This window comes from Parambassis ranga, chromosome 19 (genome assembly GCF_900634625.1).
Source record: "Parambassis ranga chromosome 19, fParRan2.1, whole genome shotgun sequence".
NCBI classification, from domain to species: Eukaryota; Metazoa; Chordata; class Actinopteri; family Ambassidae; genus Parambassis; species Parambassis ranga.
The window spans coordinates 12,639,180-12,666,874 of NC_041039.1; the positions used below are offsets into that span (position 1 = coordinate 12,639,180).

Here is a 27,695-nt window from a genome sequence, read left to right on the forward strand (position 1 = left end):
ATAGTGAATGAACCGTATCATTCTAATAAGGTATTACTCACGGATAACCGAGCTCCATGAAGTTGTTCCAGATTTGTTTGAAGAACATGATGACTCCCATTTGCAGGCACAGATCAATCAAACAGCCGCTTGGGTGACACTGAAAACATTTTAATTAAAAAAATAAAAACCCTGTAAAATCCATATTTCATGCCTAATAACTCAAAGCAATGGGTGAATCCTAACACATACTGGATCCCATTCTGTTTGTTGATCATTAGAATGGAAAATCCTCATCCCAGTAATTATGGGGGGGGGGGGGGGGGGGGGGGGGGGGGGGTTAATGGTTCACATATTATTATACAGAGGGATCATTAGAAAGATTAATTACCTGAAAATTCTAAATATATCCTAAAACAGAAGGCCATAATCAGCCCAGTCAGTGCTGAAATAATCACCTGCTTATTTGATGCCTAATTGCACTCACCTCCTCCAGCCTCCATCGATTGAAGAGTTTATTATAGTTTCCAGGCCTGCCAGCAAACCTGAACAAATTAAGATTGGCGATATTAGCTGTGAAATTCAATCAGTGAAATACTAATATACTAATAAACCCAGAGCAAAAAAAAGGTGCCGAGTACTAAAGCATGAGGTCCAGTGGGGAGGGAAAGGGAGGGAGTCTTGGCAGATGTCATGACATGGGAGTTTGAAACAAAACATCTTTGCACAATCCCTTCTTAAACCCCTTTATAAACAAGAACTGCAGAGAGTTCATACTTGTGGCAGGCGGCCTACCTTCCAAGAAAGAAAGCGATGTAAAACGTGGAGCTGTTTAAATTTACAAACTGGAACAGGAACATCTTGAGAGCAAAGCTGTTCTCCCACTCAGACTCTGTCCGTGGATGCTCTAAAGGGAAGGAACAGGGGTTGTGGGGTAGATGGACAAGAGGAAAATTATTCCGCAACCATCTGTGAGAGAAGAGATGATGAAGGTATAAATGCATGAAACACTCACCTAAATTAGTCAGCAGGTAGGCCACCTTTTCATACACCTAAAGCAAAATGATAATGAGAAAAAGGCTGAAGCAATCATGAGAAGAAGAGGAATCTCATGAAGTCTTTCTGGCAGCAAATGTTCTTCCTTAAACAAAGCTCTAAATAATTGCCTTGCGAAACACTTGTTGGACAGAATATGTAAACAGATGATGCTAGTGCAGACACCCACCACATTTAGAGACATGATGATCATAAAGTTGATGCAGACGCCAGTGCCAGATGTAGCAAACTGCAAGTTCCTCTTCAAAAAATCCCAGTTGATGGAAGCAAACTTCTCCATCGCAATGAGACGGAAAACCACAACCGCAAACACAGCTGTCAAGACCAGGGAAATCTGAGCAGATATGATAAAGACAAGGAACCAGAGAGGAGAAGATAGAAGATAAAAGATAATTAATTTCAAACATATTTTATCCCACTGTGAAGAACTGAGCAGCAAAAATGAGTTAATTCATTATGTAACTTCAATGTAAACACCCAAAATTAGGCCATCAGAAAGGTTAAGTACAGTTTTCTGTAGTGCACCTTTTGTCCAGCAGGGGGCGATGTTACACCACTGAACAGGCACAACACTGTTCCAAAGGTGACATACAAAATAACGGTAAGCTCAGTCAGGGGCTGAATCCCAAAAGGCAGATTATTGAGAGATCAAAGGGTTTTACCATGAAGAATATTCCGGACACAGACACCATGAGCCGGCTTAGTTTATCTGAGAAGGGCTGGAAAGGCTCAGGCTTGCCAGAGATGGGGTTAACTCTCTCCATCCCAGAGTACTTTGCTTCAAACTGAGGTCTCAGCTCCTCCTGATTGACAACACATAATGCAGCATGATCAATCGTCAGATAATCAAATGACGTATCTTTTTGAGAATACTGCTAACATACCTCTTCCTCTTCCCAATCAATGAGATCCCAGTCATAAGTCAGTTCGGCCCTTCTCCTTTTCCAGAACTCCAGGAATACTGTGGCTGCAGAGGGGGGATCAATCGTGTTATTGATCAACATTGATATGTATCACATAGAATTGACTGACTGCATTCACTGAGGAGGCAAAGCACGAGTAAGTGGCACTTCACAGTCAGATAATGTGAGTGGAACTCAGGCTGCAGTGATGTACATGGCCCATTAGAGAGCCTGATCGCAGCCTTCCGTTCTCTGCTTTTGTGGAGGAGAAGTTAAAGAAATGTGGCAACAAGCAAATAGGCTTTACTAGAGTTCACTCCCAAATCGTGTCTTTGTCAGACGGAGTCATTTTCTGTTGAAAGACTTAAAAAGCAAAGCTTTCTGTGGGCAGATTTCAGGCTGGAGGCAGTGTTTCCCTTTGTGTTGGACTCCATTGTGACTTCAGCAGCACACATCACCAGAAATATTTATGCTGATACTTTTCATGTACTCAGGTTTTTGTTACAAAAACATGACTCCGGAGAAATTCTTTTTACAAACGCTGCATGGCATGCACTGTGTACAACTGTGTGGTGTAATGCATGTGATACAAGAATGGTTTGACCATATATGATCTATGATGGACAGCACAGTGTAACACTATACAGTGCTCATGTCAGTTTTTATTAGACCTACATTCTGTGTAAATTTATAGATGGATAGCTTTCTAATGAAAACTGGCAGGAGTACTTGATCACTGCTGTGCAGCCTCAGCACGGATCTGATCAGATTTATGATCCCACACGTTTCCAACTAAGACAATTTAATTAATAACTGAGTTATGTTACAAAAAATATTACCATTATGCATCTTCTCACTGTGAATGTGACACCCCAACAGTAAAATAACCTTCATAAGGCCATGAAGGGGTGTACATTGTCTACAACAAGGGTTAGGTATGCATCCAAAAATGCCAGGACTCAATGTTTTGCCCAAACCACATAAACAGTAACTGTATAACTATGAACAAAGCGTTAATAACCTAAAGGTTGCTGAAGAGCTGTTTGAGTCTCTGTGGGAGGCTCTGAGCTTTGCCATGTTCACAGCATCAGAGTCCTAAACTCCCAATACAGACAAAGAGGTAAAGAACTGCAGCTCTGCATGCATACAAATCATGTTAATATCCAACAGCATAAACCAGCACGTCAACAGCCTGGCTCAAAATCCTTGTCTAGATAATCAGTTCCACTTGTGCTCCACCACCATATTTGGTTTAACTCATTGTTTCCTAGTTAGATGGAGGCAGGTGGCACCAAGATGGTGACAGCCAGATCATCACAGAAGATTGATCCATTCACATAGTTAATATGTTACAATTAAAACAAAAAATTCAATAAGAGATGGATAGATTCATTCGTCTTTTTTCCACCTCATACAGGTCCAGCCATGTTCATCTGTTTTAAAGATTATAAGTTAATGAAGTGGTCCCAGACCTGAAGTGATCCCAGCACAAAGCAAGATGATTATCTGTGCTATAGTGCATCCTACTGCCATCACTTCCCCAGGTAAAACACACATACACACACATGCACACACACCTGGCTGTCCTCCTTATTCCATTGCTTCACGGTCTAGTTCTTATCTAGTATATTTTGTAGGTACTGTCAGCAGTGGATGGGTGTTTATCTGGGTCTGTACACAACAAACCTGTCTGCACTGACACTTTTTTATCACATCCAACATTAAGGTTTTCAGCAATTTGTGCTACGCTAGCTTCACATGGGCCAGCCATCGATCCCCACGTACATTAACAAGCCTTGGAGCGTCCAAGACCCTGTTGGCTGATTGACCAGCTGTCACTTGCGGGCCTATTTTGATTATTAATAACCACAGGATACAAAGAACACTATAAGTCCTGCTGTTTTGGCAACACTGACCCTGAAGTTCAACCATCACAATGCTTCTTTGTCACTGTCTCTAAAATCCTTACACCATCCTTCTCTCCTACTGCCAACACCACTTGCTGCCTTATACATCCCACACATCGTAACAAGATAATCCTATCAGTGGTATTAGTGTTGTGGCTGGAAACCAGAAAATTCAAACATTGTGATGCTCTCAGGAACTATGATAAAATGTTTTCTGTTTTCTGGCAGGTTAGACCAAATGATTAATAATCAACGCATACTCGATTCATTTGTAAGAAACTGTGGCCTGATAAAAAACCCAAATATGAATTCACAACCAGAACAGTAACTTTAAAGACACTGAAGTTTAATATAGCTCGACCCACTTTTGTTTAAAGAGAGACGCTGCCTTCTCAGATGCCTACATTCAGTCCCTCGAGCTAACCAATTTTTCATGTCTATCTCACACACACACTTAGACCTAGAATGCACTCACTCAGTGGTGCAGTACTGCTACTTTGGTCCACATTGCCAGAAGCCTTCATGTAGGATTCGGAGCTGCAGACCTCAGTCAGTGTGGCTGGTTGGACCTTCCTTGCTTTCTAGCCTTCATTTAGCCCAAAGCATTTAGCTCACAGTGTGCCAAGTGTTCCCTCTGGCCCAGGTGATTATTTACCATGATGTCAGATAGATGGATCTGGGCCAGATGCTCCGCAGTAATGCTCATATTCTACTTCACAAAGATATTATAGCTGTTGGAAATGCAGCAGTAATATAGCAGTATCATGGTGCAATTCAGGCAGATAAATGTTTCCCTTCCTCTGGGGAAATGTTTAATTATCTGACAAATTACATCAGAACTGCAATGGAAGTGCAGATGTTCAATCAGAGAAAGCTGACCAGGATTTATTCTAACACAAACTCATTTACAGAGTGATGATCTCTCGTAATAGTACAGAAGAGCTTTTACTGTACAAAGTAAAAGCTTAATGTGTTTGGAGGAGTTGGGTGGAAAGTGGAAGCATAAGCGCCGGCACACTATTGTATAAATTGACTTGTGTTCTAGTGTTGTTTGCAGACAGCAGAGAACAAAGTTGATGTAAAATTCGCAAATCAGCAAAATGTACAAACAGGCTCCACCTACCCCAAATAGCCATGAAGATGGCAAAGAACACAGTGCCGCCATTGTCAAACAGGCGAGTCACCTAGAAACACAGACACAAAGAGCAGCTCTGAAAACAGTAGTGTTAATAATAATAATAATAATAATGTGACTGTTGAATTTGCTCTGACCTTTGCGTAGACGCAGCTGTCACTCAGCTTCCATGGTCTGCAGCTTTTCTCACACATAGGACACATGATGGTATTGTTGGCTTCACAAATCTCTTTACTGATGAGACAATGAAAGCATATTCATACATGGGACTACGTGCAGTATCCGACATCTTACACTATGATGGGGTGAACTGACCTGACTTGGCTTGAGTCCATAGTGAAGAGACCATAAAGGAAGACAAAAACGCCAACCAGGGCAGCAGGGATCAACATGCCGGTGTACCATCCCAGCCAGGCAAAGTACAGACCGATTTTCTCACCAAAGTATCGCCTGGTTAGAGACACAGGTGAAATGTGGTGAAAATTCAGATGTTAAATAAATCGTGTTGAGTTAGAGTGCCTTTGTAGGAGCAGTTAGTGCACCGAGTGGAGGTCGAGGTAGCTTGCAAGCTGTGTAGCTGTGGGCCTGGTCAGTGCAATGATTCAGTAGGAAACATCAATAACTGTAGCTTTTATTGTCTAAACCACAGCTGTTACTGTACCCTTGAGCAAGGCACTTATTGAAAGACGTCTGTAGTAATCCAACAGCCCAGCATTGATTTTTTTAATCATCTTCAAAAGCCATCAGCTTCAACAATTATCTGCATAATTCATCTGCATAAATAAATTCAAAATAGGATTCAGAATGTCAATAAAGGCGGTACATTCTTGTCAAGTGTTAGATGATGAGCTGTAGTTTGAGCATGATGAGCTGTGAGATCATAAGTTCTGTCCAAAGCAGATTATAACATGTGGTTGCTAAAAGAGTTTAACGCACAATTTAGCTCACTTGGAGGATTTTAGTGTTCCTAGAGTTTACAGCAAATGTATTGTCATGTTGATGATACTTTCTTAATTTTATCTATTTGCACAACATTTTGCAGTGTGTTAAGCTTTCTCTGCCACTGTACCTACATGTCTAGAACAGTGCCGACTTTGGTTTTGTTTCAGAAGGAGTTGTATAAACAAAACTTATCTAGCTCTGTCCTTAACAGCCCACATAGCTACAAAGTGGGAAAATAAAAGTTTTAAAAACATTTTTGTCGCTCTTTGTTCTCTTACTAGTGATGAAACAGAAGTGACAAACTTAACAGATGGTGCTGAAACACAAAGGCACCAAGGGAGGCACAAACTAAACTAGGTTCATTTTCAGCTGTTAAAAAAAGACCTACTTTATAATCAGGACACACGAGCTTATGTATATGCATAAAAATGTCACCTGCCTCACAGCTGATTACCTGATGAGGTCTAGCGGCTGGTATTTGTACCAGATTCCCCAGCGGGCCCAGCGCTCATACAGAAGGTGTCTGTGGTTCTCAGCGCCGTGGGTCTTAATAGGATGTCTGCTCTTGTACCCACCCTGGGGAAATAAAAAAGAGCCTGCATTAATAGGAGAAGTTTTACAGATTGAGTATTTCCTTGAGATTTCCTTTGAATTAAGTGCATATGTAAAAATGTGCCTTTATTACGCTTGTTGTATGTTTCAGCTCACCTCATGTGGCGGAAACGCAGCCTCATACGTGTTGTTTTCCAACAAGCGGTTGATACCTAGAGAAGAATAAGACCAGTCAAACCATGCACACATATCTGCAAAAATAGTACAAGGAGACCACATTAAAATTCATGCAGTCATAACTGAGAGGCGGCTGCAGTGATCACTAAAACCCACTCTTCCACAGTCATAACAATTTACTATATGATGGAAATAACAAGCTCCATTAGAGGCTTAAAACACTCAGAATTTCAAATATCTGTGAGCACTTTAAAATGACCTTTTTATTGCAGTGCTATAATTAGTTTGGGTCCATATCATCGATGTATACTGAATGAACTGGGATCAGGTTCTGTGGTGTATGAAAACAATTATTTCTACAGGAAAACAGTGCAGCTATATGCACCATCAAACCCTGCAGACAGGACAGGAAAGGATGGATCTGCAAAGGATTTTCCACTGGCCGAGCTTTGTTGGAAAGTAAAGTGGTCAACAGTATTAAAATATTCATGTAAAATCCATTGCACTGCTTTGGGGCCAAACTTCAATCAGCAAAATAGGTTGGCAGCAACCAGACAAGACAGTAGAGTGGGCAGTTTGGTAGCAAAAACAAAAAAAAAAGCCAGAAGGAGACATCAGTCACAAGTTACGCTGATACCAACATAATTCTACCATCACTGTTTCAATGAATAAACTGTTGCTGCTGAGTCATTATGATGATGATGATGTATATGTGATGCTGCTGGAAATATTGTTTAGTACATGAAGAATAATCAGAGTAAGAAGCATAGCTAGGTGATTTACCCATCTTCGATTTCCCGTCCTCGTACTTGGTGCGCTGTAGGACATGATGGACTATTCGGCTTCTGGTGGAATTGGAGAAAAACGTCGCTCTGTTGTTGATAGTGAAACTGGAAAGAGACAACACCACACTCTGTGAGTAATTCATCATGCAAAAAGCATATCACTGTCATCCAGCCATAGGGCCCTTAATGGGGGCTGAGTCAATAATGATGGAAAGTTCATTAAAACTCATTTTATGGTGTAAAGTTTGTGTTGACTCCAGCATCATCGTTTCCACAAAAAAACAGTCCAAGCTGAAAAGCAAAGTGGAAACGATGCACTGATAAATGAGAACAGACGAGGCCTTTCCTCACAGAGCAGCTTTATAAATGAAAAACCAGGATGAAATAGGTGAGAAATTATTTCACTGACATCTGCTGCAGAAGTTTGATATCTTATTTATGGCTTCTACCGATTTCATCTTCTTGTCTCTAATCTCTACATTATGAGTGCAGGAGATGAATGAAGGCGATGGATGAGGAAGACACATTATTATCTTCCTGGTTTCATGTGACACTGTGGTCATGTTTCCGTCGTGGCATGAATGGATGTGTCTGCATCCTTCCTTACTGATGCATGCGTGCTCTGCTGAAGGGAGCTGTGTAGCAGTCAGTTTCCTCCAGGTCGGGCAAGGCCTCTTTGTCCAGCTTCATGGGATTTCTCGGAAGCCAGCTCTTTATCTGCCGACATCTCAGATGAAACCTGCTGCAAAGAGAGACAGGATTAACGCCACAGATTAACATGAAGATTGTTTTCTTTCTTATACAAACCTAACAGCCTCACACACATGGGCACATGCAATGCAGGCACCATCCCTATTATTTTTCATTTTCATGCTCATAATTCATGAGCCTGCGACTCACTGATAGCAGTTGGCTAAATCCAACTCAAAGGATAATTGTATTTTCATCTTATGGTCATGACTTAACGTTGAGAAGCCTGAAGGAATGCACTATTGTATAGAATTAAATTCATAAGCAATAAACAAAAACAACAATAAACAGCAATGCTCATATGTTATGACTCATATGTTGGCACATCAGTACTAAACTGAATTGGGAATGCTACAGATTGAGAGGGTTTAACATCTCAGTTTAGCATATTAGCATGCTGCTAATTTTTGACAAACCAACACACATTCCATCTGAATATATATATGATAGTTGTTTAGAGAAAATCAGAAGATTATCATAGTAACTGGAATTTCCCACATTTGACCACAAAAATGTGAATATTTTAGTGTGTGGATATAATTTTGGAGCCCGACTGATACTTTTTAAAATCCTATTGGATCATCAGGATAATTTAAGATTAAGATTAAGAAACCTTTATTAGTCCCACAATGGGGAAATTGCAGATTCACAAAAGAATCTGTTTGGAAAGGTTAAATGTTAAGCTGCAAACATGTGGCTTGTCTTTGTATGTACTGTGGTTCCACAGCTATGCTGATAAAGGTGGACTAAATATAAACAAGAACACACATTGTTGTCAGAGTGCATGTAATCAGCACAGCATTACGAAGTGGCCATGTACCACATGAAAAGTAATGATATAAAAATCAACAAACTGTCACCACAGCACATTTGTCCTGCTTTACAGGGACATGAGAAGTGACATACTATTAGTGCGTGTATTTACTGCTTGGGAAGATTCTTCATTTACCAACAGCAGCTCTGTGAAAGCCTGCAAGGCTCTGAGGAAAACTAATAGTCCTCATTCTTCACTCTGAGACAAAGTTTGTGGTGCTCCGCTCTGAGTTGGACAAGTGATTCTTATCTGTCTGTGTGACTAACAGGACCATTAATATGTATTTAAACATGAAATAAAACACTGTCAACACTGAGACATTCTGCTGAACAGAGCGTGTTGATTGTATCAAGCTGCACAGTGAAGTATCCTAAAATACTAAAAGCACTTTAACTGCAGTTAGCTGGTCAGTTCCACTTCTCCTGGTTGACTGTCAGTGAGCAGCCAAAGGACAGGAGGGACATGAGTCACACCATGTTTTTAGTTTAATGGAAAAAGACAGCACTCCTCCAACACCAGCAATATCACACTTCACTAGCTGCAGCCTGTTCAAAGTCGAACAGGGGCTCATTAAAGCGCACACATTACCTTCGACCACTGTAGGTGTAGCTCAAACATCTTCAGTTTCATTTTCCTCTAATCAATGCAGTGAACGTGCGAATTTGTATGAATTTCAAATGTTGCATATTTATCACAAAATAAGCCAAACCCAGCAGTATTAGATTGGATTGAATGTTGCTAATCCCAGATTGCTACATGGATGTAATCTGTTTTCTACGGAGTTCTGCCCACCTTCAACCAGCAAGGAGCCGGGAGTAACATAAACCAAGTGTTTCGTAGGACATTAAAACCAAACAGCTCATCACCGAGTCCAAATGAATGCTGTATTTAAAGGGTGTGTTGTTTATTTAGATCTTATTTTCTATTTATTTATTTTTTTGTTTGGGCATAAATGAAAACCCATTTATTTACATGTAATTTAAAAAAAAACCATTACAATTTGATTTTCTGACCTAAAATGACTTCTTTAGGGTATTTTTGTTGTTATTGTTTGTTTGCTTTAAATCCTAAAAATAAAAAAGGTTGTTTCAGTTTTCAGAAAAACGATGCTTTACTGCACTGTACACCTCCGTCAGTGGACCGCCTCTCTCTAGATTCCAGTGAGATGAAGAGATGGAAGTTTGGAGTACTGCACGGCGCTTGGACAACACTTGAACATCACACATCAAAGCATTTATCTAAAAATAGTATGCAAATACGTCTGTGCAGCTCCATTTATCTTTGCTGGAAAGAATTTCATACAAAAGCACAGTCAAAAGCGGGGGAGCGGCTGTATTGTACTGTTAACGATGTACTTGATGTGCTCAATGCCGTGCTGTTATGAAAACTAAATTAAACCGCTCTTCTAGTAAAACTAACGATGATTTATTTGGAAAATCACTGCACTCAATCAACACAACTTCTCATCAATTTCTCCGCTGTCTGAGTCCACTGAGGTTCATTTCCCAGACTTTGTAAAAGCTGTATATTTACCCACTGTCTGCACTTCCTCTGTCCCTCACAGAGGTGACTGATAACTTCAATCTACTGAACCCTCCAGGTGTGCTGCTCTCAAAATTTCATTAGACACACTGAAGCATCCAGCTTTAAATCTACTTACCTGCCCAAGGTTTTGCTTTTCCAGTCTGTAAAGTAGCATTTTTTTCTTAAATAGAAAAAAGAAAGAGAGGAAATGTCAGTGAGATGATGGACTAACTGTCACACTGCGCCCGAGTTACAGGTTTGGGTTGTTTATTTACCTGAAAGGCATCCGGATGTTCATCTGCTCTGCATATTTGCAAAGTGTGTCCCAGGGAGCATGGACCTTCACAAACATGATGTCAGTGTTCGTTAAGGACGGCTTTGAAATCAAAGAGCAACACCTTAGTTAAAGATTAAAGACACAGAAGAGAAAAGTATGAAGACCAAAGCAGACATTGTTTCACCTCTTTCTCCAGCATCAGGCCTTCAGCCCGTAAGTTCTTCTCAAACGTGCACCTCTTCTCCACCTGTGGACTGGACTTCTTATAAACCAGGATGTAGTCTATCCGCTTTTTCCCATCTCGGAAAAAGAGTCCAGATGTATGAGCTGAATTCTTTCCCTGCGGGACCAAAGTCAATTTTAGATTTAGCAGTGATAAACACGCTCCACTGTGGTGCAAAATAACTTCAGTAGAACAACTTGTTACAGTTTTTGTAATGTAGAGTAAGTGTGGTACCTGAAGTGAATCTGTGCGGGCCTCTAGTTTAGCACGAGTGACAGGCTTCTGCAGCAGAAACGACTCGTCTGCCCTGGTTTCACATGCACTCACTTCAGTCTCCTCCACGTAGTGATCCTTGCCGTCCTCTGCTGCACACAGACACAGCTCCATCAGTGCCTCAGTTCTTATTGATCTGGTAGGGAACCACTAAAAGTAACTTTGTTTTGCTGAAATCAATATTTTCCATAGTCTGACTGCCTCCAATGAAATTAGAAACTAGTTTTTTGGAACGTGGGTGTCAGCTTTAGAGCAACAACTTAACAGATCTATTCACTGATGTTGAAGTAGTGCCAATCAGGTTTCCTTCTCTACTCCATGTTTTCTCATCTCTCTGATGTGTGCTAACAAAAATCCATGCTACAAGTCAACACTCCTCGTGTTTGTATTCTTATCAGATGTTTCTAAAGAAGTGACTGACAAACAATATCTGTTTTCCAATACAACATCTCTAAGCTTCTCTGTTTGCAGTGAGATCCTGTTAGGTTGCATTAGTATAGTACAAATGTGTGACAGCATAGCTAGTTCCACTGACCATCTCTATCCAATGATGACACATCAGCTCAGTGAAGGAAAGCCAAATTATACATGAGCATGGGTGCTATTTTATTATATCTCTTTCTCAGCAAACAAATGACCGGACGGCTTTATTTCCACTAAATCCAGCGTTTTCCCTCTATAGATTTTGTTCTTGGTTCCAAATAAGGTTCAGGCAGAGCAAAGAGAGAAACACTGCTAATAAGAACTAGCAGGGAATTAAATACTACACACAGAGACACCACCTGCCTCTCACCCACAGCCCTTCAATGTTTTAATTGTCTTGTAAGGAGACATGCAGACAGTTGGGTGTAATCACCCCCAAAGGCCCATTCTGAGCCAGGAATCCAGAACACTTCTGTGTTCATTTGAATCAATATAAAGGAGAGGTTTGTGTGCCCTGCAGGACCAGTACATGTCAGTTTAACATTTCCAGTTGCTGACTTCTTAGCTCTAAGCCTTAAACTCGACTTGAGTAGGTTGACAAAAAGATCAGACGATCAACATTAAACACATTTGACAGGCCAAACTTCTCTGTGACACCACAGGAGGTCACATACATGAACACAGATCGTTTCAGTCGTCTTACGTCACATTATTGGTTTCTACTTTGTGAGGGTGGTTTCTTTTTCTAAATCTGAGCCATCTTTTTTGCCTTTACCTGCAACTAGGACCTCTAAGCTATCAGGTGGACGCAGAGCTGCTCATACGGCAGAACATGCATTTACACCTGCTGAGATCACAATGGAAAACTGACAATCCCCCACAGAGACCAGATGGACGTGGGACATTGATCACAGTAATATGTCCGCTTTACAGGCATCAATGTGAATTTTCCTCCACTATCAAAATCAATACAGTCGAATTTCATGTGAAGATAAAAACATCGACTGTGCCGAAAAGTGACTCAGATGTGAGGGAAATATATGGTGCTGAAAAGACTCCAAGGGGAAAAAGGCAACTGTATAGAATCTAGAGGTGCACACTGAAGTAAGTTACTCTAATTAGGATGCTGTTCAGTAAAAGCAAACTCTTGTTACACATGCACAATATCTGTCTGTTTCCACAAGTGGAAGACTAGTGAAGGATCGGCTTGTCCTTACATATCAAGGCCCTGCTGTTTCGTCTGCTGACACTCCCTCCTCCTGTCTGCACCTTCCTTGTTTCTCAGACATCTATTCTCAGCACAGTGGCAAAGAGCTGCGTTCCACCAAAATAGAAAAGCCTCGCCTTTTGCTGCCTTGTCTGCATGAAATTCATACATGAATTTCATCTTTTGCACACTCGGGTCGGATAGAGGGCATTGTAAGGTCAGTAAAACACAAAGGGCTGCATGTGCTAATTCTATGCTGTGATAAAAATAGAGGTTTCACTGTCAATGGTATTCTGAAACATATAAAAAAAGAATAATTTGCATCTCCATACAATGTCACATTGTTTTCCTTTTCACTGCATTTTCCCACACTATCTCACTGCCTCTGAGAGAGCACCAGACAGCTGTGACTTAACACAATGTTTTCTAAATCCCCTGCAGCATTAACACAATCTGCTCAATCAATATTATGAACACGCCTCAAACGTCATCACTAGATATGAAAATCTGCGTAGCCATCAGCTCTGCTTCTATGAAGCAACATTCACTACAGCAATTGCACAGCCTAAATCATATTATATGACTATTAATATGTAGTGATTAACATCTCTGTGTCCCTAAGTTAACTCGTCAAACCCCAAGCAGGTTTGTGGCATTTTAAACACATTTTAAGTCACTGTGGGGGATTGTTTTTTCACAGCAATATACAGTCCAACACTTCCACAGAAACAACACAATCCTGGCTACAGGTACAAAGAACTCAGACATAATGTCGTAAAAAAACTGCTTTTCTTTGATTATTGTTTTTGCATTGAACGACCATCTGGAAGTTGACAGGCTGGTTCCTGGCAATGATGAACAGTGATGTTTGTGGGTTAAAACATTTTTTGGATGAACACACAGAAGTAGACACATATTAAAGCTAACTGAGCAGGATAGTTAAAAAGCAAAGTAATTGCGTAATTAAAATTCTGAAAATTTGCATGCAAATTCAATTGCAATGTTATTCTCCAAAGTGCAGCAGACATACATGTACCGCTATTCAACTTTAAAATGATTACACTGTGATGTAAATCGATGCACCCTCCCTCTCTCTTTCTCTACTAATTAAAGCATCTCATCCACTAATGAGCGTGGGTTCCTGTCAGTAGACTGACCTGTCTGTGGAGGGAGGAGGCTGCAGGAGGTGCTGATGCTCTGACTCAGACCCTCGACCTCTGGTTTGGGCTCTGGGCTGAGAGGCACAGACAGGAAGTGGTTGAGGTTGATTGGATGAGTTTGACTTTGGGCCAGGCAGGGAAGGCTGCGGCGAGACGGCTTTAGGCTCTTCTCCTTCAGGATCTCGCTGATGCTGGTGTGCATGCCTGAGGACAAGAGGAGGAGAGGAGGAGGAGGTGGAGTGAGAAAGAGCATCTCAAATTACTGGTCATTTTACACCGAGTACAGATAGATAGATAGATGATGATGAGTGATTCAGTGCATTACAACAATGCATACGAAGTGTCCTGCCTGAAACCTCTACAAACACTTGTACAGTTTCTCTTACAGATATCATGGTCAGAGCCAGCAGTTGGCACATAACAAGCAGGTTGGGATGGTTACATAAGCCACATTAGTAAATGGCAGTGCCACAAAACTATTAGCAGCATAGTCAGGGCAGGGAGAGCTGTCAGATCATTATGGGCTCTTGGATGTTAACAGACAGTCATTAATAATGTCACTTTGGTTTGTTCAGCTTTACAAAAATTGAGACAATGCACCAGGCATGGCAGGCTTAACAAAAAACCTCAGCGAAAGGCATTACTGAAAATCCAGAGATTTAAAAAGCAGATCAGTACCAGCTAAGTCAGGATATGGCTCAACTTCTGCTGCATTAGTCTTGACTGCTCTTTTATGTGAGCCAACTATCAAATCTCTCCCCAAACGACACATGTGTGATGTTAGGAATTCTGATGAAAAACAAGAAATGTCTAACAAAAGGAGAGCTTTAATAAGCTGCAAACATCCAACAACTGAACTAAACTGAGCTAAAGAGTCTGAAGGAAAGAACTGAAAGAAACCAGACAAAAGACACAGGTGACACGCAGGAAAAAGGACTCTTCACAATAAAACAGGAAACATAATCAAAACAACTATGAATATACAAACATAATCAGGAAAACCATGGATAAATTAGAAAACAAGACCAAAAAAACACAGGATCCTAACAAAGGGATGATGTTCAACAAGCTGGAAGGAGGGGTTGCATTTGCAATAATGACTGGATTCATCCAACCATCCATTTTCTTAATCTGCTTTGTCCTGTACAGGGTCAGAGGATGGAGGCATACAACCAGTGCATTAACTGCAACCAAGGTGAGTGAGTGGAAAATGGAAGGGAGGGAGAAATCACTTGAGTCATCAGCTGGTCCATCCATTTATGGGTGGTGGTGATAATGTCTGTCCTCCATAGAGGAGTGCATTAAAACCCTCAGCACTCCCCCCTCCATCAAATCACACACTCCAATACCTAAAGACAGACAGCATGATGGGGCAACACAAAACTCAAACAGTATACAGATAACAGTATATTCATTACTGCTGCTTTCTCATTAGCATGTCATTGTTTTATTAATTCCATTAGAGGTCATTTTCAAGGATCCATTCAGTGACGTGAAGAGCCGTGTGATGACGGCAGAGCTAACAGAGTCCTGAAACAACATGGCGATGATGAATTGTGGAGATAAACCCAGAGGTTAATAATGGTAATGAATGTCCAGCGATAGAAAGAGGAGGCTGTATTCGACCTTCAGACCAGGCAGCGGCTTCAGCGCTGCAGCTCCTGATATATTTATTCATAAAATGAAGGCACCTCCTTTTAATAGGAGCGTGACTTATACTTTCTCATTGGAGGGGAGATATTCTCTTTGTGACCTTCCTGAAACATTCAGCTGAAACATGAATTGATAATTCACCGTAGGCACCCAGAGGACCTGCGCTTCAAGCTGTGCAATAACTCATTTTAATGACACTGATCTCGATGGGATTCCCAGTGCTGCTGGGTGAGATGGAGCCTGTTGAAGGCCCATGGGGAACCACTAATCATCCTGTTTATTTCCTGATATGGCATACATGAAAGTTATGAGCTCTTCCTCATATACAACACAACAACTGTGGGAGTAAAAACTATAACACTCATGAGACAAAATTTTAAACTTACTGAAAAAACACTCTTAAATATGCACATCTGATTATTCAGCAAAAAATGTGGACAGACTGCAAATAAACCTTCAAGCTTATAAGAATTCTTAGTGCTTCTGTTCCTTTTCACTGGTTTTCATATTTCAGTTAGTTTCCATCAGCTCAATATCTTAAATCAATACTGAGCTGCAGGCTATTGAGCAATTAAGCTGTAAAGAGACATACTGTGTCAATTACATCTGCAATGGCATTACAGAAACCAGAGATTTTATGGTGAGCAACAAAGTTTGTTTCTCTGAGTAAGAGGGGAGTAAGAAAGGCTCTGGTTTATGACTGAAGGGTGAAGAGCTGTAAACTTCCAGTGAAGTGGCCAGAGCACTAAAGTGCCATCATTTCCTTGTCTCAGTGGATTACTCTGAGGAGTGAATGTATTCTTATGCTTGAGCCATATAGGTAGATAGATTGCCTCTGAAATTAAAATGGCTTGCGGTATAAGCATAAACACACACACACACACACACACATATATATATATATATATATATATATAGTATGATGGAGTTCACCGAAACTTAGTGTGATGGAGGAGCAGAGGGCCAATTCAAACTCTCTGGTTTAGATGCCCATGGTGATGGCAGTAAAAGCTGAGGTAAAGTCAATGAAGAGTATCTTGGTTCTAGAAGCAAACTTATAAGGACTGAATATGGGAGCTGATGTCAACAAGCCTTAACATGTCGGAGGTGATACATCAGAGCAGAGCGAGCTAATGGGTCTGTAGGGGCATGGCCACAGTATCATCAAAGTTTAAAATAGAGACACATATTGGACAGGGTTGATGTTGTATCGAATGGCTTCCACAGAAGTTTCAGAGCATGTTTAGTAGAATAAAAATCAAATCCCTCGGACTCTGTGGATATCAGGACTATGATAATAGTTATCTGACAATCACTGGCTTGCTCCAAAGCTGTGGCCTCATTTTCTCATGCAGTCAGACTCTTTGAACTCTGTCCTGCTGTCAGAGCAGTTGTGCAGTACCTTCTGAAGACGACGCATTGTGTAAGTCTGCATAAATGCATAAAGGGTTCATCCAATGTGAAATCCTGTGTTTAATCTTGCCGTCCTCTGGCTAAAACTGGTTTATCAGGAGAAAGTTAATCCTGTGTGTGTGTGAGTGTGTACATGTGTTGAATGTGCATGTGCGTGTGTTTGTATAGGATTCACTGAGTGACCATGGGAGGGATATTTACTGAGAAGAGCTGTGGTTAAAAAAGACAAAAAAAAAAAACCTTAACATTTTCTACGCATCAGCCCAGCACGGAGTCTTGATGACGATCCTGGGTGCGCTCTCACAAACGCCCACTCAGGCTCATCTGATGTGGAGCTGGATGAGCTTCAAGAGAGGTCGTGATCTGGGATTTGGATTTCTCCTGTGCAGATTGTCCATGATCTTCTGATGTGAGATTAAATGGATTTTTCTTTGGCCTGTGCATCTGTGTGGGTAAGAAATTGTGTACATATGTATACGATTGTGCCTGCATTCTGAGTAATGTATACTTGGATCAAATGTCCGACAAACCCAGAAAGGAGGTTGTTAATCAGTGGTTTGTGTTCCTTTTGTCTGGCACATCCCAACAGAGTCACAGCACAGATACTCAATGTGTGAATGCAGCAAATTTGGAAGAACACACATCTCCAAATCTGTGAATCTGAGGTAAAATCGTCTCGGGATGTGTGATGTAGCTCTGAGTCACGTTTGTCTACACTAGCTACAAGAGACCTGAAGCATCCAGATGTTATCCGCAAAATGGTGCACAAAGAGAATTCAGGTCAGTGGGCTGTTTCCCATCATGCATCTATGTTTCCTCATTCTTTACTTTCAATTATTCATCCCCCTTCAGCCCTTTCAGCACTTTGAGCATCACACTCGCTTTCAACTCAGGAACATTCTGCATTAAGACTTTTTTTTAACACACAAGAGAGCGTTTCAGGGGGTCACTGCTATGAAAGAGGGGGCAAAAATTCACATGAGTGTGTCCAGGTTCAGACCAGGCCATCAAGAATTTTAGAAATCTTTGAAGAGTTATTATGTGTTTGGTTAATACAATCTGATATTATTAATATTGTTGCTACAAATGTTATATGTATGTTTCATTGTTTTTTATACAGTCAATGGAATATTATTGTGGGGATAAAAGTCTGTTTGCAGCTGGCTTCACATCAACATCACTCAACATCATTTTTTGTGGTGTAGCAGTTTTCCGCTGATCTCATCAATGAGCATAATATTTACAAGATGCAGCCAGAATCAGATTCCAGCAATGAAACAGTAGCAGTACAGCAACTCCTTACATGCCACCAGCCAACATACGGACACTTGTGCACAGTACAGTCTCCTTAAGAATCAGCTTTTAAGTTTCATAAACATGTAGTACCAGAGCGACTGCTTACAGGAAAGAAATGTATTTTTGCATCATGACCATGAATGTGGTCAGAGCAACACATGAAGCTGGGTCATCCTATCACATCCAGCTCATATTAATTTAATGGTTGTATTTAGCTATGCAGGGGAAGGCTGGATCTGTTTGAGCTACAGGGAACTCAGGGGGACGGATGCTGCCAGATCAAATGAGTTTTTTGTGTAGTAAAGTGTCTGTGCACAGACAGAATACTCAGCTGAGTATATGAGGCGGCCTCTCTTGTGTCAAAGAGGCTCAGCAAGGTTCAAAGACTTCCAGCTCCTCTCAGAAGGATTGTTGCTCATTGCCATGTCTGGTGAGAGCGCTATTGAGGCTTCAATCAGTGTGCGAACGTCCCATTCAAGTTCACACACAGCTCACCATTCCTGCCCGGCGTCAGGTGGGCTCACTGAAGTGTTTAATTGAAAGGACACCTGGTCACAGCAGAGCTTATTCTAAAATCCTCTCAAGCATAATGATAAAAACTCCAGTGGACACAAGGATTGACACAGCAGGGTATCTTGAGTGTCTTCACATACCCTGCTTTGTATCAGTCACAGGACAGGGACTTTCAAACGGCCGATAACACCTTTAAAAGCATAATTAAAACATTTTACTCACAGTAGTTTACCGATACAGCTTCACAGATGTCTGGGCTTACACCATCCATACAGTGTCTTAACCCACAGGGTCATGGGGGGCTGGAGTAAAAAGTGTTTAATTTGGACTCCTACGTTAGTCCAGTACCAAACACTCCTCTCAAACACACTGGTGATCTGATACAGTTTGACATAATATGAAACTTGTGTTGCACTGAAGATAAGAAAAATGGCTTATATTTTGTCAAACCCCGCCCTTGAACATTAAATGCATTTTCTCTGCTGCTGAGACTGCATGCAGGCGATACCAGCAGCCTCTCCTGCAGAAACATTCTCTAAAGGCTCAGAGGTTGTTTCATCCTTCTCCTGGCATCATTTCAAAGAACATTTACAATAACAGCAGAATTTATAACTACTGTACAGTCAGCCTATACACCATGTGCTGTATGTTTAGTGCTCAAAGTGTCTCTCACAAAATCTATTCGGATTTGCCAAAATCTAAATTTTGGTAGTAAAAATAGACCTAAAATAGACCTAGATCTAAATACATAATCAAAGTACTAACCCCCCATAGCTGCAATACTGACTGCAGGTTTGCAGCTTTAAATTCCACTAAATGGGATTTTGGGGCGAAAAGTAAGGATTATTAGATTTTCTGTTTATAAACACAACGTTTCCTGAAATGACCCACACTGATCTGTTATTGAACGCTTCTGACTTCTACTACATCCGTGACACAGCAGACACATGCTGCACCGCTTCTGTGATTATCTCATCCTAATACACAGAAAAACTTCATATAGTGACTGAAAATGCACTCTCTCAGTTGTGGTAGAGACACAGATGTTAATATAGACTGTTTTTTAACCTGTGTGAATATATAAAAATATTGTAATATAGTATTTTAGATAGAAATGATTTATTAGTGGTCTTAATGTGCAATTAAATCATGACTATGAAATAACAGCAAAGCAAAGCAACTTCATAATGCAGTGCTATAAAAATTCTCTTGGTTCTTTTCATAGACAAACAGTGGGTGCAATTATGAACTGTGATGAGTGGGAAAAAATACTGTAATATGAGTGACTAAAATAGTTGCCTCGGGCGTTGTTGTCTATTGGCTGTGTGTCACGTGCAGCTGAGCCAGACAGCCTGACCGTGAACACACCTCAGAGCAGATGGCACTTTTTAGCCGTGGTTTAGGCAGTTCAGGACCCTATTATACAATCCTGGCACAACCTCTGGGTTGCATCATTTGAGAGGATTAAACATCTTTCTTTCCTTGTCTATCTGCATAATCACTCGTTCCTTTAACGTCACACTATCATCCAATGCCCCCTGATTGCTTGTGATTTCTGCTATGTTACAGGATTTTCTGCAAAGCCTTTGTTGTGTGTCGGCATGCATACCTCATGAGGGAGGGCTCGTGAACTGAACTGTCTTCACTATCAACTTGGTGGAATTCAATAGCACCACAAGTCAACAGGATCTCTGGACACTGTGGATGTGATTAAATATCAGCAGAACTTCTGCCTGTATTCGTCTTATGACCTAGCAACAACACAACTACTGACTATTTAAAGACTGTAAGTGTTAAAGCTGCTAACTACCAAACCACACACACATGCAGAACAATAGAGCCTCTTTGTTTTGACATTTTTTTAAACCCAACATGCTCAAATGTCTTTGTCAACATCATGCCTTACTCATCCTAACTGATGCTTGCATTCCTTATATCATACTGTAGCCTGTGTAATATTTAATAAACAGATGACAGCGTATATGTGCTCTGTTCAAATCTTCCTGAATACATGTTTCTGTCTATAAAACCATCTGCCTGCTTGCATAAGTGGACAGGTGGCCTGCCTCAGACTGTGCAAGCAAAGGTTTAGACAAACACACACATACACCGTGGGGAAATTAGGTTGTACTAGCAGCAGCATATATCAAGAACAATAAAGAACAATAGATACAGAAAAACATCTTATATATGTACACAAATGTGTGTTTTACATGAGCTTCATGTCTCCACTGGTTGAATGGTCACCTGGTCTCATCACTTTCAGAGAATGCCCAATATGGTGTGTTCAGTTTAACTAGAACACAATACACTATTCACAAATGATGCAACATGTAAATGTATTAGCAGCATACTGTTGTTCAGTTGCTCTTTTTTGATTTGTCTATAATGTTTGATTCCTGCATCCACCATGATTTCCATATACTGAGAATAGCTCCTTGTGACACATGTGACACTTTGCTATAAGCCTTTACACATGATCAGCCTATAGAGCCAGGAAAGGGGTCAGGATGCAAATTCTTCCTAAAAGTCAACATGCCATTACAGTAATTTTAAAGCTATTTAAAGGTATCAGTGGGTTATGTTAAATATTTGACTGTTGCACAAGGTGCAGATCAGTATTCAGAGTTAGTGAGTTTCAAAACATTCACATTCACCATTCAACATTGCCAAAGAACATTTGAAATTCACTCAAGTCCTTGGAAGCAGGATCAGATGGTACTGAGTCATCTTCGTTCTGAAGTCCAATGGCTGTGTTTTCTGGTTTCTATAAACTGAGTGATATATTATTTTGAGGCAGTGAGATGCATCATCAGCCTCTTTTCTAACTGTCTTTTCCGTTTACCTGCAGCTCAGCAGAGTGCCCCTAAAAAGTTTTGGCTCCGAGGTGATTTTAAAATCAAGCTCCATACTTTACTGATTGCCCACACAGCAATAATGGCCTGGCTCCAGCGACGCCATGAAAGCTTTTCACCTCAAACACAAAGGTTCTGTCCAGCTTTCAGATGGTGAACGAGCTTTTTCAGCTTTAAGCCTTTTAAAACCCTCTTATTGAGGTTTTGATTGTGCAGTATATTTTCTAATTTTGCTTCAGCAGGACTTTATGAGCCAAAATTCAGAGTTTTTATTATTTTAATAGTGCACTTAACAGTCAGTGAAATATTGAGTGCAGCCCGTGGTCAGAGTTTAACATAAATCTGATATTATCTGCCTAACGTTTCCTGCTGGGTGCAGGTAAAGGAATGGTGAGCTAAGAATTTTTCTAAAACTACACACAGAGAAATAAACAATGACTGGAACACAGTTCTTATTTTATGTATGTGAAAATGACAATATCACACAGCTGAGCTGTGCTTGTGCATGTGGGTCACGGCACATTTCTTGTCCACATTTGTTTCCACCCTCAAAGAGAAGTGAGCAAAAGCAGATAATAGCCTCCTCAGGGAGGGCTTCGCTCCGTCATCAGACTTGGAGCTCAGCATCCTCTCAGCAGAAGCCAGGGGATAGACCTGTTCACACACCTCAGCCAGGTACACAAACACAAACAGGTAACTGCTCCCCTGACTCAGCACGAACCACAAGAAAAGCGTTGTCTCACCACTTCTCTAAATTTAGACTGCCAGAAACAGAAAACATTAAAGAAGCACTGATGTGCTCCGAGGAGTCATAATTATGGTCTGAAATCAATACGCTCCCACAGTGTAATGTGGAGCTGCAGCCTGAAGTAATACACTTGGTATTTACTTTCATTTGCATCTTTGACACTACAGCTTGTACATGTGTAAAATTATTGCCTGCCCAAAATGCAAATAGACCCCACATCACAACATGAGGTCTGCTGTCTCATGTTTTCTGTTTGACTGCATGGAGATCCAATCATTCTTCTTGTCAGGACCTCAAAGGCTGAGCGCTGATACTCCTGACAGGTTGCAGCAAAAACACTAAAATTGAATTGATTTGTACAGAACAACTACAAAGCACAAGCTCAACACAATATGATGTCTAAGTGTAGCCTACTTATGCTGCTCTCCTAAAACATTTTTCAGCCTCTGCATTGCCTAAATTGTGAAGCATGTCCTCTATGTGCAGCATTCCTGATTTTGACATTTAAGCTTAAGTTATATTAATTAGTTAACCTATAAATGATTATTGCCTTTTCACTGGGTCTTAACGACTTGTGTGAAATAACATAAAGTAGTGGATGAATTATCAAAGCGCGCCAGGCTCAGAAACAGGCTTCATCCCAAGAGAAGGAGGCTGCAAAGCCTCCAACTCTGCGTCACACTCCCAGCAAGTGGAGAGACCGCCACCTCCGAGCGAGGTTCACACGCAAACTATTTAACAAGAGAAGAAAAGTCTCCAGGCATCACCCTCAGCTCAAAAATAAATCACAGCAGGTACGCGTAATTTTCCACATTAGCGACTAACCTTTCTGCTGCTTGAAGGACTGGATGGAGCCCGAGTGGTGCACCATTGCGACGTTCAGTTGGTTTCCAGCCTTAATTAAATTCCGTATGTCGAAAGCAAAATTGCAGAATACATGAGAAACTACGGTGAGGCTGTGTAGGTGTTCCCTCTGCTCCCATCCTGTCACACGATCTCACGGGCGATGCGCAAACCCCCAGCAACACCTGTCTCAGCTCCGCATGCTCTCCCCACCTCCTTCCCTCCCTCCCTCCCTCCGCTCCCCCCCACCACCATCCACGGCTGTTGTCATGGTGACGGGTGGCAAGGGGAGGTCCTGCGATGGACATGTCCTCCTCCGTCCTGATTTACTGTCTCCAAATAAGCTGCGGGAAATTACCCGGGCAGCACATTTCAAAATGGACCGACAAGGACATGTATTGATTCGCACGTCAATCATCGTGCTGGAAGCTGCTTGCCTGCATCGTTGCGTTTAATGAGCTATTATGGAGGGAAAGTAGCTATTTATGTGTCATACTGCAATCAAAACTGGCGCTAAAAATTGACCTTAAAATATGTAAAACTCTCTGTGAGGTCCTATGGGCCTTTTCAGCATAATAGAGCTGAGAAATAAATAAATAAAATAAAATAATAAACCTATTGAACGTCCTATTATCCTCTGCACAGGTGAGTTACAGCAGCCAGCCAGTAAAAAAAAACTAATAAAAGCCTCAAACACTAATAAAAGTACCATTCATCTTTTGCTAGAAGGAATCATTTGCTTTGACATCAGGCATTTAATACTGTTTAAGGCTGTGAGGAAAACTCACAATAATCAATACTATAGCTCACAGCGCTCCTGGCTGGGCTGCTGACTGCTGCTGTAGTGGCATCCCTTGTTTGACAGGAAGCTTTATACAAAGGTAAACAGAGCAGGTGTTAAAATGGCTGCAGCTCAGATAGCCCGAGTTTAAAACTGGATGATGTCTTGCTGGCAAAACAAACAAAAGAAACAAAATAAAACAATGGGGATCCAACTAAACATAGAGTGTGTTTTCTAATTAGCAACATGCAGATATTTAATCAATATCACCTGCACATTTACAGCTGGACAAAAATGGAAAGGGCTCAGCAGTTTTGCTACACACAAAGAAAATCCTGCATTTGTTTTCTTTGGTCGTATCAACCCCACATAGAAGTCATCACAGTTTATCTGCAAGGTCATTGGTCTTATTTCAATGTCAACTGCACAGAGTTGCAGCAGCACACCTCCAATCAGGATGTGGAACCCCTGAGAGGGAGAATGGAGTCTGGTGTTGTGGGATGTTTCTGAGCAGAGCAGTGAGCTGTGATGTGGTCACAGTTCGGCCTGAGCTTTGTATATCAGTGTCTGTCCGTGCTGGTCTTCCGAGGAGTACAGTCTGGCATCTGTCATAGATGCAAATACCATCTGCTTTCTTGCAGCTCAGCACGCCTCTACTCCTCCCACTGCTCTGATGTTTATTGAAGACTGGAAGCAGGACGGTGTGTGCCAACCTCTCTAACATGTCATGCAAGCAAATGCATTTCTTCCTCAGAGGTGATGAATAAATAAACAGGCATCTCTTATAGGGTCAGTCCCATTTAAAACTGCATATTTTTCCATTCCTGCCTGTTAGTTTAGAGATGTAGGTCAGATCACAGCCCCACACAGGGAAGGAGGTTTTAAGATAAATAAAACACTGCCACCTTGTGGAAAATGTGTGTAACTGAGCTGCCAGCAAATCCATACAGAGGCATTATCCTCCTCAACTCATGCATGCAATTATATAGTAATTTGACGATGTTACACAATGAATGATGCTATCACAGCCTCTACATATGATTTTACTGTAGAGATGGTTAAATTGTATTTACCATTTAAAGCCACCTTCAGTGATATTCAACATGCATAAACACTTGCTGCTGTTCAGAGAATTGAGTAGCTTCCACAAGAGGATGCTAAATGACATCAACACAGTCAACATAATTACCACTGATGACTTCCTGAAAGGATTAACAGGGATCTGCTGAGTAGGTAAGTTTTAAAGTTCAGCTGAGAGTTTTAACTTTTGTCTTTATACTCTGGACAAACCCACACTGATGAATATTACATCATGAACAGTGCAGCAGTGCATTTGACAAGCTGTATCATTTGTGTTTCATTTTTAGTTGACCAACCAATTTTCTAATTTATTAACCAATTAAATGTTTCGGTAATCATTGATAATGTCCAGTAGCCTAACACAACTATATGGCCAACAGCTACAGTAACACTCTGAAAATCATTTTAATAAGAAAGCATGCAGCTATATCATCAATTTTCAGCATGAACCTAATAATGTATGGAGACATATAAGGGCAGAGGTTTGGTGCTTGTATATCATTTCTTTAATAAGAACTGCTGTTCAGACTCACCGGAGTGCTGGTCGGTGTCTGTCTCTGTGTCTCCAGAGTGGGAGCTGTTGGCAAGTGAGAAGCTCCAGGATGTGGAGTGGCTGAGTGCGGGATTGACAGGAGCGTGCCTGTCGGCTCTGAAGGAGCTGGAGGCCTGACCCTCCAGCAGGGGGAGAAACACACTGCTGTCCTGTTGACATGATCCTGCAAACCACACACACGTATGAGACATCATGTCAAATGATTTTTACTCCCTTAATCTCACATGAACCTTAATACCAGTTGGGGAATTATATCAGAATGAACATGTTTGTATTGTTTGCTGGTACATTCAGGTCGGTGACTTTTGCAGATGATCGCAGCACTCTCTCATGTTACTGCGCTCATACATTTTTTACACAGCTCTAAATTCCTTTTTGCCCTTTGATACTTGACACTAATTAAAAACAAAAAGGCTTCTTACAGTTAAACACAAAGGCAACATTCTGGAGGGATTATTTTTTAACACTTCCGAACACATTTGTCAAAATAGAGCCAGAGCAAAAATGGAAAGTGGGTTTTTATTGTTATCCTTCAGAAACACATTAATAAGCTGTTGATTTGTAAACTTGTTTGCATGCGTGGAAATTGTCATTACAGTGTTTTGTGTTGAGTAATTTGCTCCTGTGACTGTGGGCATGTTTAGAATGACGATAATGAGCACAATAAGAAGAAAATGGCTTAAGGCTTATGGCTTTGTATCATAAATATTTACTTATTGTACGTATATTTAAACCCTGTATGTTGTAGCAATTGCTTCATTACATAACAATGAGGCTCTATCCTGAACCTTAAACAGGCCACTGTAAAGGGCAACCAAGTTAACATAAAATAATGCAATTTAAATGGCAAAACAACATCTACAGTGCATGCTGAAGTGCATTCCCTCCCTCGTGTGCACACTCAGCTTTATTAAGACCAACAGGAAGAGCCACAGGGCTTCACTCAGAGAACAGAATGATTCACCAAGTTTCATCTCACAAATGATTCTCCACAGGTTTAACAGGAACATCGCCCTTCTCGCTGGACATAGAGCGTAGATAATATAAAACTGAGGTGCCAAATTTTTTTAATATTAAAATATTGAAAAAAGAAACTGTTGGACAGTTTGTCAGAAAAAAACACTTTCCCTGACCTGTACTTGTGTCCATTAAAGACATGTGGGCTAAGAGACATTAGGTAGATCGATTGATGAGCAAGTACTTTCTGCAGAAACTTCCTGGCACATTGATTATTTATTTAAACAAATACATTTCTGAGCCCCAGGTCACTAAACACCTCACTAAACCTATGATGAGATGTCAAGGACTTCATCAACAGCCTAGAAAAGTATCCAGGCATCCAGCTGGATGATAGCTACTTTGAAACAAATGTCCAAAACTCAGATTAGCCTTTACATAATACAATCAATGTATATATGCAGAATCACTTTGTAACCTGGAAATGTTAGCAGCAAAGTGTAATTTAGTTTCAAGAGCAGACAGACAGAGCAGTTGCACATCTTCTCCAGTGGTTAATTGAATAAAATGAGCATGAGTGTTTATCTCCTTTATACATATAAGCTAAAAGGGGTGTATAGCCATTTCGGTCAGCAGTATTTCCATTACATGATGGATTCTCCCCTCTGGTGTGTGTGCTTTACATCCCCTAAACTGCTTACATTAGTCAGCACTGATCACTTAGGACGATATAAAAGTTGCTATAAAATCATAATAGTGCTGCTTCATGTTTTAATGGAAACATAGGATCTCTTCAGATGAAATACACAGCTTTATTTTTCTATTTTAAACTCTTGATTTCTGATGATTTCCTGCCACTTCCTGCAGAGCGTCACAATCCCGTCCCCCTCTGTACACCACTGAGCATTATCCACATG

General features: G+C 40.9%; 1 protein-coding gene across 1 annotated transcript in view; it reads right to left on the reverse strand.

Annotated features, from left to right (window-relative positions):
• ano3 (anoctamin 3) overlaps positions 1–23,545 on the reverse strand; it is a 29,463-nt gene extending 5,918 nt beyond the window's left edge. Inside the window, exons 1-20 of the mRNA XM_028430082.1 lie at positions 23,390–23,545; positions 14,084–14,290; positions 11,258–11,388; positions 10,985–11,140; positions 10,799–10,899; positions 10,660–10,704; positions 8,043–8,177; positions 7,434–7,540; positions 6,630–6,685; positions 6,376–6,497; positions 5,295–5,429; positions 5,117–5,213; positions 4,968–5,028; positions 1,920–2,002; positions 1,698–1,838; positions 1,205–1,369; positions 995–1,031; positions 775–886; positions 467–524; positions 42–139 (exon numbers count right to left, since the gene is read on the reverse strand). Of these exons, the coding sequence (XP_028285883.1) occupies positions 42–139; positions 467–524; positions 775–886; positions 995–1,031; positions 1,205–1,369; positions 1,698–1,838; positions 1,920–2,002; positions 4,968–5,028; positions 5,117–5,213; positions 5,295–5,429; positions 6,376–6,497; positions 6,630–6,685; positions 7,434–7,540; positions 8,043–8,177; positions 10,660–10,704; positions 10,799–10,899; positions 10,985–11,140; positions 11,258–11,388; positions 14,084–14,290; positions 23,390–23,435 (2,093 nt within the window). The 5' untranslated portion in view covers positions 23,436–23,545. The remainder of the gene's footprint in view (positions 1–41; positions 140–466; positions 525–774; positions 887–994; positions 1,032–1,204; positions 1,370–1,697; positions 1,839–1,919; positions 2,003–4,967; positions 5,029–5,116; positions 5,214–5,294; positions 5,430–6,375; positions 6,498–6,629; positions 6,686–7,433; positions 7,541–8,042; positions 8,178–10,659; positions 10,705–10,798; positions 10,900–10,984; positions 11,141–11,257; positions 11,389–14,083; positions 14,291–23,389) is intronic.
• Between the last annotated feature and the right edge of the window lie 4,150 nt (positions 23,546–27,695).